The sequence below is a fragment of the Sminthopsis crassicaudata genome, chromosome 3 (genome assembly GCF_048593235.1).
Source record: "Sminthopsis crassicaudata isolate SCR6 chromosome 3, ASM4859323v1, whole genome shotgun sequence".
Classification (NCBI taxonomy): Eukaryota; Metazoa; Chordata; class Mammalia; order Dasyuromorphia; family Dasyuridae; genus Sminthopsis; species Sminthopsis crassicaudata.
Genome location: NC_133619.1, coordinates 509,971,139 through 509,991,848, shown reverse-complemented (window position 1 = coordinate 509,991,848; position 20,710 = coordinate 509,971,139). Strand labels below are relative to the sequence as shown.

The 20,710-nt window shown below is 36.3% G+C and overlaps 1 protein-coding gene across 3 annotated transcripts in view; it reads left to right on the top strand.

The window, feature by feature from the left end:
* FCHSD2 (FCH and double SH3 domains 2) overlaps positions 1–20,710 on the top strand; it is a 372,664-nt gene that overhangs the window by 253,879 nt on the left and 98,075 nt on the right. For 2 of the 3 annotated variants that reach the window (XM_074304006.1, XM_074304004.1), the window contains exons 10-13: positions 1,426–1,521; positions 4,514–4,585; positions 15,161–15,277; positions 19,598–19,702. In XM_074304006.1, coding sequence (XP_074160107.1) covers positions 1,426–1,521; positions 4,514–4,585; positions 15,161–15,277; positions 19,598–19,702 — 390 coding nt within the window. The remainder of the gene's footprint in view (positions 1–1,425; positions 1,522–4,513; positions 4,586–15,160; positions 15,278–19,597; positions 19,703–20,710) is intronic. The other variant, XM_074304007.1, reaches the window with a different exon arrangement.

Below are 20,710 nucleotides of genomic sequence, written 5' to 3'. Positions count from 1 at the left end.
TTCTATATCCCAATCTCTGTCTCCCTCGTTTAATTATAATCTCCTTGAGGGAAGACATAATCTTTTACTTCTTTTGTATGCCTAATGCTTGGCACATAAAAGCCACTTCTAATAATGCTTATTAACTGAGTGACTCTTTCTCAAGGCATATAATATGTAATAAAGTTGTCCAAACACCTTAACTGTTGCTTCTTATCACACAATCTCAAAGTAGAGAGAGAAATGATGGGTAATTCACTCCAATCCCATGCCTAAGGGTCAAGTTGGAGCAGGGGAAGGCACCTGGGACAGGGCCATGTTGTGAATGTCAGGGAAGGGAATGAGAGGGAGTGAGCTTAGATCCTTAAACCAAACAGAAGCTACAGAAGGAATTCATTAATGGAAGAAGAAGGTGGGCCTTGCAGAGGAATATGCCAGGGTAAGTAGGCCTAAAGGGCAGTATTTTATTCTAGAACAAGATGCTACTTTGAAGGAAGATCCAGAGCCTTCTGTAGTGAAAGCACAGGTTTTGAAGTTCAGAAAGTTAGATGGGGATTGATTCAAGGTATAAGATTTTAAAACATGATTGAATTTGTTTTACTTGACTATAGATATTTATTACAAGGATCTGCTTACATACACCCTCTCCCAACCAATCCAGTGGATAGGGGAAAAAGAAGAAAGAGAAAATAAATGCTTGTTAATTAAAAATAAAATTTATTAAAAACTAGCAAAAAGCCAATTAAGTAGTAAGAATCAGCTGGAATTTGAACCTAAATCACCCAATTCCAGATCCAACACTCTTTCCACTACTTTCTTTCTACATATCTGACTTTATACTGCCTTTCTACATATCTGATGATGAAAACTCAGTTTCCCTGGGACACCTCATTCTTCTTCTAAATAATCAGGATTTTTCTTAATAACAAACTGAAATATACCTACTTACATTCTCCTCCAGCATTGTTCTTCAGCATGCCTTCTTTTAAGATATACATATCTAGTCATATATAATATATTTTAAGACACTGGTAATGCTAATAATGAGAATAATAATGTTTAGAAGTACAATATAGAATTTTGCTTTTTGAAGAGATCTCAGAAACCATCTAACCGAAACCCCACAATGAACCAACATTTTGTTAAATCAAGCTGGCAATCATGACTGATTTCTATCGGAAAATATACTAATATGCAATCTCAGATCCTAAAGTTTAAGATAAGCAGTGGTTTGCACAGTTAGGTTCCTCGAAAAACAGATAAATTCTTGTTGAACTCTTGTATTTCTCTAAGGTGAAAAAGTTTGTAGCCTAGATATTATGCATACATTTTTAGAGAGCTCCTTCTTTTAATCAGGAGCATGGCCAAACCATTGTTCACTGAGGCTCCTACCTGAACGTTCTGAGACTTGTGAAAAGTCTTACCAGCACTCTGTTCTCTCTGCAGGTGGTGCGGGATTACAATCTTCAGCTGTTTTTACAAGAGAATTCTGTGTTTCATAAACCGCCACCTTTCCAGTTCCATCCCAGTGACAGTGATACCGTAAGGAAATTCTTCTGCCTTCTTGTCTTTGTTTTACCTTTTTTTATTATGTTCATAGCCTTCTCCAGGAAGCAGACAAAAGCCAGGCTGGCCTTACTAAATTTTCTACTTGCCCTCAACAGCTGGCATTCCTGAATTAGATGGAAAGCCCTGACTAGTTCTCACCAGCTCTGTGGAGCCAGTTTTATTACAAGCAACATGGAAGAGAAGGCCAAGCCATCCCCTGCAGAGAAACTGTAGCAATCTTAATTCTAGCAATGTGATAAAAATGCTCATCAGGTCCTGATACTATTATTCTGAACTAACAGCTCTTTATTAAGATGTGTGAAAATCCCAAAAAAGTTACTGAAATTCTGAAAATCTAAGTAGAAAAAGGAAAGAGCAAGAAGGAAAACAACCCCAGAAAATATCATAATTATTTCTGTTTAAGCAGATAGAAATAAAATACCCTGCATAATGTTGTCCCTTCCTAGGACTGTTTCCTTGTCTATAAAATAAAAGAGGTTGGACTAGGTGACCTCTAACTTTGCAACTCTTGATCTTTGATCCTATGTTTTAAACTAAATGCCACCAACATATCACAAAACTTTGCTGTAATGTGATAGCTTTAATCCATTCATCTGAAACATAGATTGAATAGTCAACATGGGTTTGAGTCCAAGCAACCTTAACTCCCCTAAGTGTCTATTTCCTTTCTCATTTATAACATTGTTTCTTTAAAAAATTGCATGTAACCCATAATTTTCATTCTACCATCTTCACATAATTAATTAACAATATTAGTCTTCACAGAAAATCACCTTGTTCTACACATTACACTTTGTGTCTTAGGTCCTCCCCAAAAAATCCTTGGTTAAATATTAGTGGAGTAAATTATATAATACTGAGTGCCTTCATGAATTTTTAACTTTGTCTTCTGGTTGTTCCTTTCTCTTCTTCAGTCCAATTAGAGTACCATAAATAACTCTTTATTTCTGTGGTGCTTCAGAATCTATAAAACATTTTCTTTATAACTATAAATATGAGGTGAGTAATGTAGATATTAATAAATATTTTACAGACAAAGAAACTGAAGCTCAAAAAATTTAAGCAAGTTACTTTCCTAAGAGCTATATAGTTAGCAAAACTAAGATCCAGTCTGTGAACCCAGGTCTCCTGAGTCTAAAGGGCAGTTTTCTTACTGTGTACTATACTCCTCTTTTGTAACCTGAGCAGTGATTTTGAAAGAAAAGAACTACACTCAACCTTTCTATCCCTGGGTTCACTCTCTGAAACATATTAGAGAATGAGAACAAACTTTTTCTAAGAAATAAGTCATGGTTCAAGGCAGTTGTGGTATAGTAGTGTTTGGGACAAGAAGACCTACCCAAATTGACTGCTCAGAGATCACTCATAGAAAGCAGAATTATTTATTAAAATCTCGAGAAGTGGACCCCATCCTGGTCTGCGAGCCAAATTTCACAGCAGGATAGGGCCAGAGCCTTGAAAATGTTTACAGCCTTTATACATTTCAAACAAAGAACCTCCAAAATCCCACCCTCTATATGTTGTGATTGGTCACATAAGTCTACTGTACCCCTAGTTGGTCAGTGGAATGTAGTAGACAAGATGATATACAGCTTCTTCAGCCACATTGGACAATGGAATGTTGTTTATGCCTTATCTAAAATTACATGACTCTGGAGAAGCCAAAAGTGAGGCCTAATAGGCTTGATCTACTTTAGTTAACAGTCTCTGATCAATATGTGCTATTAAATTCTTCACCTTTTCCCACACACTAGAGAGAAACTGACCTCAGAATTAGGAAGCCCTGTGTTCAAGTCCCATCTTTCATATATATATTACTTATAAATGAACCATTGAACAAATCACTCAATCTCCCAATGTCTTATTGAGACAATGAATTGTAGAGTATGTCTCAAGCTGCATCCATGAATGGAGTTTCTTCACAAGAGGTCCTTACATAGATGAAATTATAGATTCAATGTATAACTATTGGATAGCATAAGGAAAATAATTAACATTAAGATTATAGCAGGCATTTTTACAGTGCTTTGCATTCAACAAGGTGCTTTAAGACACATTACTTAAGTTATTGATTAGTTCTGCACTAGTTTTATAATGTTAAACAAAAACAGTGCTATAAGAATCAGTTATGTAGAAACAGTGTTATAAAGAGAACAGCAGACCTGTTGGCCTTGCAAGGAATCATTGACACTGGGGCTCCATTGCTAGCTCATCCATTCAGTCATCCATCCAATTTGTGTCTCAGGTGATCAAGTAAATATCATTTCTTGATGTTACAGGGGATTTGGATATATTGCATAAATAATCTTGTGACAACATTATGTGGGATCTCCCTTTGTTCCATCAGCTTTCACTGCAGCAGTATTAGGTAGATAGTCCAGTATTATTATCCTTATTCTTAAAGGAGGGCAGTGAGGCTCATATAAGTTAGCAAATGTTGGGCCATAACTCAAACCCTGGAATTTTCCTTCCATCTAGACCCCATTCCACCACATTAGCTACATCTTTTAAGGCAGGTTTAAAATTTTTCACACTTAGCCAGGTATCCGGTAGTTGTTGTATAGATTTGTCAGATCCAGTGGGTTCTGATTATAATTCTTCTCCACCAATATGGGTCTCAACTTGTTTGTTACTTTCTGCTGATGGGATTGTCCCTATAGGGAATGGAGGTTTGGTTGTGAGTGTGAGGGGGGAAGACCAAGAAGAGCAGGGGAAAGGAGCTATAGTATTTTTTGGATTAAAAAAAAAATAAAGCTTTAACTAAAATTACAACCAAAAGCAAATTATCCTGACTTTTATCATCAGAAAAAATAGGCCAGGTTAGCCCTTTTCTAACTTTTCTTAAGCCTTCTTTTTCTTACCTACTTCCTACTAAATGTTCTTAACTGCTCTCCTTGTGCCTTTGTGCGTTGCAGCTCTAACTTTATGCTCTGTTTCCTCTGTCTCTGGGCTTTCTCTTGGACAGAGTTTAAATGCAGTGCAGCTGGTGGATATTGAGCCCTCACCCGTCAGTGCTATGAGAATGACCATAGCAGAGGTACATGATTTGGGAGCATCTGTCAGGGTGGGGTGCCCCTGGGGAACTGGGGGATGAAAACATAGACACAACAGTGAATCATGAAGAAAATCCATTCACTGACTGAATTGAAAGTAGTTAAATGTACCGTGGTGTTAGTTCCCAATTTCTCCTGTTTTGTGATATGTGATCAGCTATGGGATTTTACTTCTCATCATTTTCATGTAGAAATTCAGATTCCAATTTGACCAACTCTGATCTTGACTTGAGGAAGAGCTTTCAAATTTCATATGTGTCATCAATGATATCTTAGGAACTGGCATCTCTGCTTCTAGAAACATGATTGGCATCCATTTGTTACTTTTCTTAATCTGTTGACCAGGTTTTTATATTGAATTTATATATTTATGTATTGAATATTTTGGATTTATACTAAACTTTTGAAATTAGTGCTACAATTAATTTATTATATTACTTAGGGTAAATGGCATTTTTTTCTATTTCACATAAAACCAACCATGTATAGAATTGTGAAATATCTATTCTAAATAAAATTCTTTTGAGGTTAATATCTATCTGGTAAAGTTATAGATAAAGTTAGAGGTTTAGGCTAAGCCAGACTGTAGAATTCTTTGATTGCTCTTCTAATTCACAAATTCAGCAAATATTTATTAAACAACGCTCTATGCAGAACATGAACAGTACAGGGATAGATGTTTAAAAGTGTAGCTAAGACATGATTCCTTCCTGCCTTGGGCAAATTCCCAGCTAAGTAGAGAAAGAAGATAAAAGCACAGAGAATTTTGCTTAAGCCATGGCCCAAAACACCCCCCAAAAAATTTATTTCATAGGACCTGGACTAAGGACTTAGATTAGTACTATATGTTTGAAGTGTCTGACCCATATTGTCTTTGGGTTTTATGCACTTGCTATGTAGTGCAAAGCCATAGGTTTTCAGAGTTGGAATAGACCTTTGAGACCATCTGGTCCATCCCTCTCATTTTAGAGAGGAGAAAATTGAGTCCTAGAGAAATGACTTGCCCAAGACAACTCAGTTAACAGATATTTCTACTTTCTCTGAGCAAAGCCAAAAAAGACCTATTCCTTCTAGTGGGAGAATTTGCTTCATTTTGCCTTGCATGGAGAGAAAGTTACCTGATAATCATTAAAAGAGTCATGGTAAGAAAGGGCACGTCCCTCCCTCCACCCAGTCCCCTAAGCAAAAAAAAAAAAAAAAAAAAAAAAAAAAAAAAAGGAACATTCTGTGTGCTGAGTTGTCAGCTGTAAGACTAGATTGACAGGGCCAGTTATCAGGAATCCTATTTGGTGTGCAAGGTTACCTTACTTCAAGTTGGGGAAAGAAAGGAAAATAATGAAAATACCCACTTCCAACAAGCTGAGCTAAGCACAACTATCAAGGAAAAAATGCTGAGGGGAAATAGTTCTTTTAGCCAGCTTTTTAATGTTTCCTAGTATATGGGGGAGACACCCTTTCCTCTCCACTTTCTTTCAGCTGCATATAACAGATCACAGATTGTGGCAGAAAAAAAAGCTGACAAAGTTCTGGAAATCAGTCATTTTCCTGTTTTTAGCTCTGATGTGTTTGTTTAATTAGAGCTGAGCTTTAAGGATCCTTGATTCATTCACTCAAACATTTATCAAGCAAGTCTTCTATAGAGAGTACTGTGGTTGGCACTAGGAGAGTTACAGACTTTATATTGTGAATAAATGCATGCATGCATGAATGAAAAACACTGATTATGTGCAAAACTCTATGTCAAGTGCTGAGGAGACAAACAGAAAAGTAGTCTCTTCTTTCTAGGAGCTCACATTCTAATAGAAGAAACAACACATATGGGAATTTCAGTTACAGATATGATGAAAAGTCCCATAGGTCTTAGGATACAGCAGATGATGGTGATGTCATTTCTTTCATGGTATCTTCATTCAACAGTACCAAGAACTTAGCTAAGACCAGGTCCCTGCCCTCATGGAGTATACTGTCTAGGGTTGTTATTAAAGGAGGAAGGATTCCAGGAAGAAGGTGGCATTTGGACTGAGATGTCAAACATAGGTAGGAATTTAAAAGTAGAAGAGGAGAGAAGACATTCCAGACACAGGGAAAATCATGACTAAAGATATGCAGAAGATCTAATCAAGAGAGAGAAAGTCATTCAATTTAACTGGAGCATACTGTACATGGAGAAGAGTAATGAGTAACATCAGATTGTGAATTCAATGAAAGTGGTAGAAGGTTTGGCTTTTATTCCAATGTGATTGGAAGACACAGATGAGAGCAGCTAGGTGATGCAGTATATAGGGCACCAGCCCTGAAGTCAGGAGGACCTGAATTCAAATCTAGTCTCAGACACCTAATACTTCCCAGTTGTGTGACCCTGGGCAAGTCACTTAACCCCAATTGCCTCAGCAAAAAAAAAAAAAAAAAAAAAGATATAGCTAAAGAGCCTATACCTCTGTGTATTCCAGACTATGCATGTAAGATTAAATGATCCTCTGAAATGAATATAAATTACTTATCAGCCTCTACCTGACAGAGGGATGGCCAAATCGTTAGAATATATTCTTTGTAAGATATTTTCTCTAATTTCCTCACTGGACAAGGAAATTCAGTCTGATGCAACAGATATCTTACTATAATATTTTGGTACTTATTATATCCAGTATATTGTACTTGGTTCTGAGGTCACAAATAAAAGCCTTCCCTTTCATGGATATTACAATCTTTTAGAGGAGATGAGACTAGTAAGATAGTTTAGTAGATATATGATTTTGTCTGTTTGGTTCTCCCTCCACTAGAGTGAACCCCTCCATGACATCTCCACCTACTAGATTCTTATCCATATCTGTCCATGAATCCTTCATAAAGATGCACCAATTTTTTTGTATGTTTCCTCAAATGCTTTTCCTTTTTTAAAAAATATTTTTCTCAATTACATGTAAAAACAATTTTAACATTCATTTTTAAACATTTTGGGTTCCAAATTATCTTAATCCCTTTCTCCCCTTCTTTCTCTCTAAGACAATGAACAGTTTAGTAGAGATTATATATATGAATGTGAACTAACCTTGAAGCAAGGTAGCTTTCAGGCCATTTATAATTCTCTCCCCTAACTTAAGTAGCCTTCTGACTTTTCTGCTCATACCTGACCTCAGTAACTTCTTTTATGTCATTTCTCTTATGTAAGTCATCACTAGTAATATACTTCATCCTGTTATATATACCATGTGTTTTTACATTGCTATTTTTGGTTGTTTCTAAGTTTTGTTTTTCCAGGATTATGATACTCTGAATTATAAATATAGAGCATCTAAAAGAATATTGGGAAGTAAAGGAATGAGTTTCTGTAGCAGCAAGCAATCTGTGATCATTTCTCAGGTCCCTTCTAATGCTATGATTCTCTGTAGTTTCCTTATAACCTATTGAATGGACTTATTAGTGTGTTGGGAACAACATATATTATCTAAACTCTAAAACCCACATTTGCAATCATCTTTCTGCATTGTTTTGTTTAGTTTGGAATGTGTGTGTGTGTGTGTGTGTGTGTGTGTGTTTTACTTCATTTTGGTTTTGGTTAGTCAAAAAGAAGAATAAAAGAATTCTGAATATTATGAACAAAATGAAAATAATGAGGCATAAAATGAAATAGAATGGTTGTAGGATAAAACATTTATCTTTTTTTCTCTCCAGAACTAGAAGAAGTTCCTTGGCCCTATAATAGTTAAACTTGTTTTTATATTTACATTCAAACCAAAAATCCCTCTATTTTCTTCTTCCCATTATTTAAGTAGATAGTAGAGAGGTAAGGGAAAGCAGAAGGATTGGTATTTTAAAAAATAATTAAAAAATAATAACAACTATCTCTTTAGCAATTTAAGACATTTAAAATACTTTCCTCACCATAACCTTATGAGGTATGGAGTAGAGGGACTATTATCCCCATCTTCCAGATGAAGAAAATAAATTACAAAAATCATGTGGCCTTTTATATCACATTTATCCTAATCTTACTCAATTTGGCCTAGTATTCTAGATTCCTGTTAAGGTATTCTTGCATCCTTATTTTTTATCATTGGGGAGGAAGAAATGTCAATTCCTCTCATCTGCATGTCATCTACAAATATAATAATCATGCCATCTATCTATGTCTTAATCCAAGTCATTAATAAAATGACATAGAGACAATCTTCTATTCCATGCATGGAGACCTTCAGAGTTGGCATAGAATGATCAGTGACCATTTTTTGAGTTTGGTCATTCAACCAGTTTCAAAAGCACATTATTTCATCATCTGGGCCACAATTATTTATCTTTCCATAAGAATAGCATTATAAATTTTGCCAAATTTTTGCTAAAATCTACATAACTTTTATCTGTGGAAATCATTAGATCCAACTATATAGTAACTCTGTCCAGAAAAGTGAATGAGGTTAGTTTGGTATGATCATTGCAGTGATGCCATTTCAGACCTTTGTGATTAACACTTTCTTTTCTAACACCTCTCTAAGGAGACTTTCTAGAATGTTACCAAGAATTGAAGTCAATTTTTTTTCTGGCCTATAGTTTGAAGCCTCTGTTCACTTCTATTTTTGAGAATGTGAATATTTGCCTTTCTCCAGCCCTTCAGTATCTTTTCCATCTTTCTTGATCTTTCAGAAGTCACTAACAGTATATTAGCAATCACATCTGCCAGTTCTTTCATTACCAGAATGTCTAGCTCATCAGAACTGGATAATAGGTCTTCAAGGGCAAGTCCATGCCCTCAGATTATACCATTGGTTATATTGACTATCTAAGAACTGTTTGTGGCCTCCCCAGTGCAAAAAATCATTCTTACTGGAACAAATTACAAAAGTGAAAAAAGAGTTGAACCAACATTTTGTCTTTTCTCCATTGTTTCATTGTCCTGTTCTCCCCTTGCAAAAAAAGTCTTATACCTTTTATGAGTCTCCTTGTTCCCTAATGTATCTAAAAACACAAAAGCAACTCTCTTATTATCCTTAGATTTCTTTGCCAGCCTTAGTGCACGTACAGCTTTCACACTCCTGATACTATTTGAAGAGGACATGCCACATTGTAGTCATCCTTCATTCTCTTTTGTTGCCTCCATGTTCTTTCCATGGCTTTTTAAAAATCTAAATTAGCTAGTTAGTTCCCTGTGTCCACTTTGGTCTCTTTAGGCAATTCCCCTTTTTATCTCTGTTAGGATTACTAAGTGAGAACTCGGGTTGTCTGGATGGTGACAAGGTGAGAATTCAGGTTTTCTGGACAATTACAAGGTGAGAACTCAGGTTGACTTGATAGAGGGGGCAAGCTCATTGGCTGGGGTGGTTCTTCCCAGAAGCCCTTGCATTATCCCACGCCCATTCTCTGGGAGGATAAAAAGAGACAGCACTGGGCGCAGAGAGCAGATCGGCCTGGAGAAGGATAAGAGCTGGAGGAGATTCAGAGCCAGGATTCAAGAAAGAAGACTCTCTGCATTACATCAGGCCTGACGGGGCTCTCTGCAGGAAGGGAAGTCACTTCTAAGGACAAGAGTTAACAGCAACTGCCTGGAGACAACGGTTCGTTACAGGAAGAAGAATCTGTCTTAAAAATTTGAGTAGACACAGCAGATCTCTTCCCAGAGAGCGATCCGGCAGCTTCTAGAGACGACAGCTCGCTACATTTGGCGTCCACACGTGGGGCAAGGACTTTTGCTTATCCTGACAAGAGGAGCTAGACCAGACCTTCGCAATTTGGCGCCCAAACAGGGACAGACACAGTCCTGATTCCAGTGGAAAAGCTTCTGATCTAGATCTCAGTCTCTCTGACCCAGAACCGTGAGTAACGAGGAAACTTTGTTAAAGATTAAGTGAGCGTGCTAATAGATAAATAAGGAACTTAATTTGTTAAGGGCTAAACCAGGAATCTCTTATAGCTGAAATGGGGCAGATGTTAGCTATATTCAATTCCTGGACCTCAGCCGACTCATCCCCAGCCCCAGAAGCAACCTCAGCTCCACCCCCATTCAGGAGTGGTACTATAGAGAGTATAATCAACATAATTGAGGAGCAGAGTTTACTTGTAACCTGGGTACAGATTGCTAAACTCTTGGCTGCCTTAAGATGCACATCCCCTTGGTTCTTAGAGGAAGAAAAGATAGATGTAGATAAATGGAAGCTAGTGGGATATGAAATGAAAGAATTTCAAGCAAAAAATGGGCCTCGTTCAATTTCTGCAGAAGTATTTTATATCTACAACATAGTTCAATTAGCCTTAAACTATCAAGCAAGTTGTAGGAGAAGGAAAAGTTCAAAAAATGAACAGAGGAGGAAGTGTGAGGAAAAAAGGAAAGATCAAGATCTTTCCCTAGAGCAAGAGGATTTAAATGAGGAATTATGGTATGATTCTCTTGAAGAAGCTTCAACCCTGCCTAGAGAACAGATTATTGACAGGCCCACATCAACCCCACCTTCAGAGATGGAGGAAGAAAGAGGGGAAGAGGCAGAAACACAAACAGAATTGCCTGTGAAGAAGCCTAAGCCTATGACAAGATTAGAAAAAGCATTGGTTAAAGCTAAGAGAGAAGGACAGGATATAAGTGATTTTATACATGCATATCCTGTGATTGAAAATACTGACTCTGTAGGTAAAAAAAGGAGAAGATATGCACCTTTAGATTTGAATAAAATTAAGGATTTGAAAAAAGGTTGTACCCTTTATGGGGCTACTGATGTAGCCTTATGTCAAAATGTTACTAGATGGTTTGTCTTATGAAGTCCTAACCCCGAATGATTGGAAATCCATAGCAAGGACATGTCTGGAACCTGGAGAAAATTTATTATGGCTTGCGGAATTTCATGAGTTATGTAAAATTCAAGTCAGATGCAATTTGGAAATAGGAGTTAACACACAATTCACTTTTGAGCACTTAGCTGGTGAAGGTCAGTATGGAGAGAATTCAGAACAGATTCATTATACCATGACAATATATGAACAAATTGCTAAGGCTGCAATAAAAGCTTGGGGTGTCCTCCCTGGACAGAAAGATCGGGGAGAGGCTTTCACTAAAATACAGCAAGGTCCCAATGAACCTTTTGCAGATTTTGTGGGACGTTTGCAAACTGCTGTCAAAAGAACTATTGGAGAAAATTCAGCTACAGAAATAATGACCAGACATCTGGCTAAGGAAAATGCCAATGAGATTTGCAAAAGAATTATATGGGGATTAGACAAAGATGCTCCTTTAGAGGAGATCATAAGACGCTGTGCTACAGTGGGAACAAATGCTTTTTATACCCAGACAATGATGAATGTGGAGAGACAGGGTCCCTCCTGGCAAGGGCCTTCTAGAGAAACTCGGAGATGTTTTCAATGTGGAAAAATTGGACATCTAAGAGCTCAGTGTAGATTTGGAGATACAGTGAGAAGACAGGGTGAGAGAAGACCTAAAACCCCATGTCCAAAATGCAACAGAGGATTCCATTGGGCATCAGAGTGTAGAATAATTCAGGGAAATGGGATGAGGGGCCCAGGTCCAGGGCCCCAGGCAAAAAAGACTTGGGGCATGATGGCAGCTGATGTTACACCTAAAGAGCCTTTAGAAGGCCAGGACTCTGATTTAATCAATCAGCAGAGAAGCAATCACATGGCAGAAAGGGATTACCTGATAAGTCAGTCAAAAGGCAATCAGATTGCAAAAATGGATTACACTTGGGGAGAATACAGGCCTTTTAAACCAACAGGGCTGTGCCCAGTGCAAACAACTCCAATGTAATTGTCAGATGATGAGAAGAGATTTAGAAAGCGGTTAACTGCCTGGGAGAGAGGGTTTGCTTGTATTTCTTCAGCAGGAGAAGGAATCAGATGGGTGCCAACGAGTCATATTCGCCTTGTCCATCAGAGAGAGACAGAAAAAGAGAAAGATCTCAAAATAAAGGAGAAGATCTAAGAAACATCTGACACTGAAAGAGCATGGATAATAAGAAGACTGTTAAAGAACTTTAAAAACCAGCAGGAATCATTGGACTTCCTCACACAAGATGAGACTAATGGACAATGGACTTATGGACATTTATAAATTTTCAATTTATGATTATGTTATATACTTCTAGCATGTGTTATGTTACTATGTTACTATATGCTTATGTAATTTATGTAATTATCTGTAATACTTCCCATATTGATGGATTTATGTTTCAAGGTCATTTATGTAATTATCTGTAATACTTCCCATATTGATGGATTTATGTTTCAAGGTCATGACTGTCCTATGTTCTAAATCAAAAGAAAGGGGGAGTTGTTAGGATTACTAAGTGAGAACTCAGGTTGTCTGGACAGTGACAAGGTGAGAATTCAGGTTTTCTGGACAATTACAAGGTGAGAACTCAGGTTGACTTGATAGAGGGGGCAAGCTCATTGGCTGGGGTGGTTCTTCCCAGAAGCCCTTGCATTATCCCACGCCCATTCTCTGGGAGGATAAAAGACACGGCACTGAGCGCAGAGAGCAGATCGGCCTGGAGAAGGATAAGAGCTGGAGGAGATTCAGAGCCAGGATTCAAGAAGAAAGACTCTGAATTGCATCAGGCTTGACGGGGCTCTCTGCAGGAAGGGAAGTCACTTCTTTGGACAAGAGTTAACAGCAACTGCCTGGAGACAACGGTTCGTTACAGGAAGAAGAATCTGTCGGAGAGATTTGAGTAGACACAGCAGATCTCTTCCCAGAGAGTGATCCGGCAGCTTCTAGAGACGACAGCTCGCTACATATCTCTTCTTTGGAATTCTTTATATTTGTGCCTTTAGAACTTAATTGCTAAGGGCTCCTATGCTGATTCCTCCTATAGAAGTTCAGGCAATAAAATCCTACCTTTCCTTTCTCTAAATCCTTTGAAATCTTTCTCCAAATATAAGGATGCATGTCAAATTTACTTTAATGATGATAACTTAGGTTTTTATTTCTTATGACTTTTACATAATACCTTCTTCATGCTTACTCCCTCTGATTACAAAATTTCCTCATATGAGTTTATTTTTCTCTATTGATGGAAAATATTCCCTACGTTTCCCTGTCTTATTTCTCTTTAGTAAAAGATATTCTTCCATAGTATACCACATCCCTCATTCTTCACCAGGCTAACTTTTTCTACAATGACCCAAAAGTCTCTCTATTATGAAACATCACTCCAAGTCTAGAAATTCACATTTGAGAAGTATTCTTCATCTCTGTGTCCTCTCCCTCTGATTGTATGGCTCATTCTAGAAGTTCCAGGGCCCAGACCAGCTACATCACATTCCTCTTCAGGCTGAATTCCAGATTTTCTCTACTAGGTCACCATGTCAAATACCATCATCTTTTCCTATACTCTTTCAAATCCGCACTTCTTCCCTTTTCAGCTTCATTTTTGTATTGTTTTCTCCCATTAATTGTGTCATGAGAGCAGAAACTGTCTTTCTTTTTCTTATTTATATTTCCAATGTTTAGCATAATACTTGATAGAGAGTAGAGGCACTTAATAATTACCATACTATATCATGTCAGGAAAAGGAAAAGTGTTCAATAGTGTTAAATGCTGCAGAAAAATCAAGAAGGATGAGGATTCAAAAGAGGTCAATGAGTTTAGCAAGTAAGATCATGAGGGCAGAAGCCAAATTACAGAATATTTAGAAAAAAATGAAGGAACTGATATTGAGGAAAGGACTCAGGTCATGAAAATTCAGTGATTTAATGACAAAGTTGGGACACAAATTTAGTTGCAGCACTTGTTTCAGAGCTCCTGACCCCACACATTCTCCCTACTACTCTTCCATCTCACTTCAACCTCCCCCAGAAAAAACCAAAGTAAAACTAAAATGGTTCCGTTTTAGCTTGGGGTTTGATTCCACTTAAGTATACGTATACTCATATATATAAAGTCGATCAGTATTGTGGGTTTTGGATAAACTCATTAAGTAGTGCTTTTTTAAATTCATCAAATACTATAAATTCTTTTGAATTTTCAAGGGGCTATATCAGAATATGATAGCAATCATGAGCATGGGGATAATAAGGATGATCACTGTCTCTACAATTCTTAAAAGTTCTTTAGATTAAATTTCCTCAAAATAAAGTATCTCAAAGGAGGTAATACCAATATTATCACCCCCATTTTGCATACAAGAAAAATGAGATTTTTCAAGTCAAAATTGGTTGTCCTTAAACCATCCTACCTCTATTGTATTATTATTTTGAAATCAGGATTTGAATCCAGACCTGTTAATTCTAGTATATTTTTCTATATCAAAGCCTTTCAGCTTTGAAACACAATTTTTTCTTCAATGAGTTTATCTTGATTCATGCTCAAAACATGGAAGAAGTAACTTAAAAATTAATAAATTAAGCTAGAATGTAAAGTTTCCATGCCTGAATGGCAGAGATAGAATCACTGAAAGCAATCACCTGTTTTCTGCTGACTCATCTAAACTTTTTAGACTTGACTTTACTGTCAGGACTGACAGTGGAAACCATCTAGTTGGTCATTCTAAGCACCGGAATAATGACCTAATCTCCCCAAGCCATCACTATGTTTCTTCTCCATATTTTCTCTCTTATGTTTTAGAGTCGACAGTTGGAATCTGAAACAGGGACCACAGAGGAACACAGCTTAAACAAGGAGGCCCGGAAGTGGGCTACAAGAGTGGCTCGAGAGCACAAAAACATCGTCCACAACCAGAGGGTATGTTACAGGGTTCAGTGCATTCACTTTCCAAAAAAAAATTTTGAATTTAGAGCCAGACAGATTTTGAAGTTTTCAAAGAAAGAAAAAAATCGGAAGAGAGCAAGTGAGGCAATTTATTAGTCCTTAGTTTTGGTTTCTACTCAGAAGAACCAAGAATATGCAAAATTTCTCAAAGGCATTTCTAACAATATTCAAAAAGGGTGCTGGGCTTAAATATCATTAGCTCATTTTGCTGGAAGATACCCTAGAACTTAAAAAACAAAATGTTAGAATTTGAAGAGCTCATAGAACACAAAATTTTCCTAGTTGGCAAGGTCTCTATTATGGTGGAACCATAGATTTAGATTTAGAAGATATATATCTTATATATATTTATATATATAATTTATATATTATATTATATTACATATTATATTACATATTATTATATATATTATTATATTATATTATAATTATATTATATATATTATATATATAATTTATATATTATATTAGACTTATTATATATATATATATATATATATATATATATATATATATATATAAAAGAGAGACAGAGAGACAGAGAGAGAGTGTTAGTTTATTTATTCATGACCTTGTGGACCATAGTATGCCAGTACTGTCCATGAAGTTCTCTCAGCAAAGTCCTGGATTTGTTTGACATTTTTCTTTAGGGGATTAAGGCAAACAAGTTGAGTGTGTTGCTTAGGGTCACATGACTAGCAAATGTCTGAAATTGGATTTTAATTCAGTCCTTCCTGACTCCAGGTTCAATGTTCTATCCACTGAGCCACATAGCTGCCTATTCTGCTTCTAGCCCATTATTATTATTCATTACTGTAAGGAATGGCAGAATATAGATATTCAGGAAGTTTCATATGCATGTGGGAATTCAAAGGCAAATGTAAGTTTCAGACAATTCTTGTCTCCATGGCATATCCTTTTTAAAAAAAAATTTTTTTTTCAATTGTATTTTATTTTTCCAAATGCATTTAAAGAAAATTTTCAGCTTTCATTTTGTAAGACTCTGTATTCCAAATTTTTCTCTTTTTATCTTGTCCTTTCCTAAAAGAACAAGTAATCTGATATAGGTTAAATATGTGCAGTTCTTTTAAACTTATTTCCATATTTGTCATGTTGTGGAAGAAAAAGCAGACCAAAGGGGGAGGAGAAATTAGAAAATACTATATTTGGTCCATATTCTGGCTCCATAGTTTTCTCTCTTTCTCTCTGGCTTACTCTTTAAGAACCATTTCCCTCCTTATTGCAACCTTCCCTTACTATCCATCCATTGCATCCATCTTGGAGCAATTAGCAGAATAACAACCTCAACACAGTGTATCTTATGACAACCAAGAAGACCAAAAGGGAGTCATCCCTCACCCTTCAATTGAATCTCTGTTTGTTTTCAAGTTATGGTGACAGGAGAAATCAAACTGAAGGACACAAGGATAATCATGTGTACTCATCATTCCAGGGAAGATTATGCCAGCTATCCCTGTTCTGTGATAGAGTTGCTAAGCACTCTGAGAAACTACTGTCTGGCATTAGTGTTTGGCCCTAAGTTTAAAAGATTGTACTAATCCACATTTAGCCAAAGCCAAATGCTACAGTCACTTTAGAAACCATCAAGTCCATGAGAGAATATCCTACTAGTTTCTCTCGAATTGAAATCCTTATCAGTTAGAAATGCAAACTTTTGGAGTTGTTTTGTTTGTACCATACAGCCATCTTTTTTCTGGTTTTCAATTATCAATGGAGCATAGCTATTTCTTCCAAGGACAAAAATAGGTTACAGTTGTAAGTTATCAGCTTTTCCCTTATCCTGGAAACATCTCAAATCCAGTAAAAAAAAAAAAAAAAAAAGTAACACATCAATTCATCTTTCAGTCAAAGAACACCTTTAAAAGCCTGCTGATGGCTTAGTATCTTCTTTTGACTGATAAAATTGTTCTGAATCTATTGAATAAAGGTTTGCCTTTTATGCCCAACTGAAATTGTGTCTTTAGAAACACAGCTTCTTGGATATTATTTTAGTTCATGAAAAAATTTGCTCTCAAGGTTGATCTCCACACTTTATATTTTTTTCCCTATACTTAGTTATTTTCCTCAGAAATTATACCAGCTCCAAATAAGAATCTGAATTTTTACCAGGATGATGATGATAATGATAATTCTTACATCACACTTTACAAATTACTCTCACATGCATTCCTATTTGATTTTTTCTACTCTCTGTGAGATGCCTAGGCATTACTATCCCTGAATTACAGATGAAGAAACTGAGGCCCAGAAAGGTTAAATAACTTGCCCAAGATTATACCATAGGTAAGTAGAAGAGAAAACTAGAACCCAAGTCTTCTAACTCCAAGCCCAGGGCTTTCTCCATTCCACCATGATGGAACATGTAGAAAAAGAGTTCCTAAACAGCAGACCTTGTCTGGCAGACCTTTAGGCCCATATGCTGCTGTCCTTCTCTCTTAGACTCTCACCAGAAAAAATGCTACATACATCCTAAGGATTTCAGGGTTTGGGAAAATGAAGAAGAGTTCTTAACCTCAAAAGTTGCTAATATAGAATACAGAATGACTCTCTCCTTCTGAACTCTAGTTGTCTTTCCATATAGCCTAAAATGAAGGTACGTTTTCTTTTCTTTTTCTTTTTCTTTTTTTATTTTTTGACTAATAGTAGTTCCAATTCTATCATAGTTCACAGTTTTAAAATTTTGTCTCTCATAGCAACCTCATGGGATAAGCAATAAAAATATTATCCCCATTTTTCAGATATGGATACTGAGACTTTAGAAATTATACTGAGAAAATATCTGAGCCAAGATTCAGTTAGATATTCTGACCCCCAAATCCAAAGCTCTTCCCATAGTGTCCTATTTTTTTTTCTAAATAAGAGAATTGAGAGAAGTTCAAATAAAAAGATCAAAGTGACTAAAAAGCCCTTCTTGGCATTTGGGTCAACCCCTTTATATAAGATAAGGAAATTGAAGGCCCAGTGATTCCCCCAAGAAGTTCTACTAAGTAAATACCATCAGACTTGGAATCTGAAGGAAACCTGAACCACACACATTCATAGAAGCTGAACTAGGAGCTCTGTAGATTGGAGAAGATATCCAGTCTAACTACTCTGCTATCATTCTAGGGATACCGTCTACATCATCCCCAGTAGAGAGCCATCCATCCTCTGTTTGAAGGCTCTATGAAAAAAAAAGACACACACGCTCCTCTCAAAGCAGTCCATTCCATGCTGGGGGCAGCTCTTAAGTATTAAGAAGATTTTCATTATATCAAACTTATATCTGTTTGGGGGGCCACATAGAAAAAGGTTAATGACAGGCTTTCTAAAAATTAGCTCTTTAGATACTTAAAAATAGCCTTCATTTCTCTTCTCTCATTTATCAGACATCCCCATTTCTTTCCACCACTCATTCTGGCATGTTCTCTAAAATCTCACCAGGTCTTCCTCTGAATGTGCTCCAGCTTGCCAGTGTTCTTCCTAAAAGTAGCATCCAGAACTAAAAACATTGCATGTTATGAGGAAAGCAATACTGTAATTCTTAAAGTACTATAAGAATATAAGTTATGAGAAAACTGAAGCTTCGTATATCTCTGGAAAAGGGAATGACAAGATCATTATTGATTTACACTAAAATGTTGACAATCATTACCTAAGATCAGATTTTGATTGGGGGAAGAGGGGAAAATGGGAGAAAAGACTACAGCCAAAACAATACAGAATATACAACAAACTACATAGAGGGAAAAAGGGGCAACAAAGGCACTAAACATAAATTTCATCTTATATATTATATTATTAAATTTAACCTAATAATTATATTATTAAATTTAACCTAACACCCTCAAATGAACCAGCAGGTGTTACCTTCACCCACATCTTCAGTAAGTAGCCCTGATTTTGTGTTTTCTGTACTGGAAAGACATATACCCTTAGCTCCAGAGCTTATAACTGTGGCATTTCCAGAAGCAAGAAGACCCAATAGAAAAAAAAAATTTCTCTCCAGATTACTTAATCCCACATCTATTTGCATGTAAGGTGATCAGATATTTCTGAAAGTATCTAATAGTCGGAGGTGCATTGTTTGAAATTTTCAAAATCCCATCAGGCTTTAGTTTCTAGACAATAATGTAAAATTTGACAGAATAAACATCTAATTATATTGTGGGGGGAAATTTTGTTCAACCTAAAAGAGATGCTTAATTGTTAATTTAATGAGCTTTTTCTCTTATATGAATACCAAGTTTTTATATAACAAAATGTTTGTGCTTTTCCTGTTTTGTTTTATAGGCCCTGGAAGAGTTAGAATGTCATGGTGTTGCTGTATCAGAACAAAACCGAGCAGAACTGGAACAGAAGATAGATGAAGCCAGAGAAAGTATTCGTAAGGCAGAGGTGAGACATCTCTTCTGACCCATTCCCTTGTGCACTACCCAGAGGAGCTAACTACCAATTCTCATTGTTTATTTGGATGGCTTAAACCCCCCCACTTCACAATGTTTTCAGGAATTGAAAGATATCTATAAATACAGATATGTGTATATAAATATATATGCATACAACATATATACACACACAAAGAGAGAAGGAGGAGGAAAAGGAAAGGTTTCTGTTCTAAATCAGTGATTATTCAGTAGATATTCACTGAATACAAACTTTGTTCTGTCTGCATGGCAGAGAGGGGAGAAGGAAGACAGGTAGGAGAGATGATTAAAGGAGTAAAAACAAGCATTAAAAAATTCTTTGTCTTATATAAAAATCTAAGGCAAAGTTGTGTGAAAGAATAGTCTCTAACATAAGTTCAATTGAAAATATTTCTAAGTGAATTCTGTTGTTATTTTTTCTAGGTTATTAAAATAGTTTCTTGAAAGTCTGATTGGTATAGCACTAAATAAATAGATTTGTTTCGGGAGTATTGTCATCTTAATTATATTCGCTCGGCCTATCCAAGAGCACTGAATGTCTTTCCAATTACTTAAATCTGACTTTATTTTTGTGGCAAGTGTTTTGTAATTTTGCTCATATAATTCCTGACTCTCCTTTGGTAGATATATTCCCAAATATTTTATACTATCAACCGTTATTTTGAATGGAATTTCTCTTTGCATCTCTTGCTGTTGGATTGTGTTGGTAATGTATAAAAATGCTGAGGATTTATGTGGATTTATTTTGTATCCTGCAACTTTGCTAAAATTCTGAATTATTTCTAATAGCTTTTTAGCAGAGTCTTTGGGGTTCTCTAAGTATACCATCATGTCATCTGCGAAAAGTGACAATTTGATTTCCTCATTTCCTACTCTAATTCCTTGAATCTCTTTCTCGGCTCTTATTGCCGAGGCTAGAGTTTCTAGTACTACATTGAAAAGTAATGGTGATAGTGGGCAACCCTGTTTCACTCCTGAT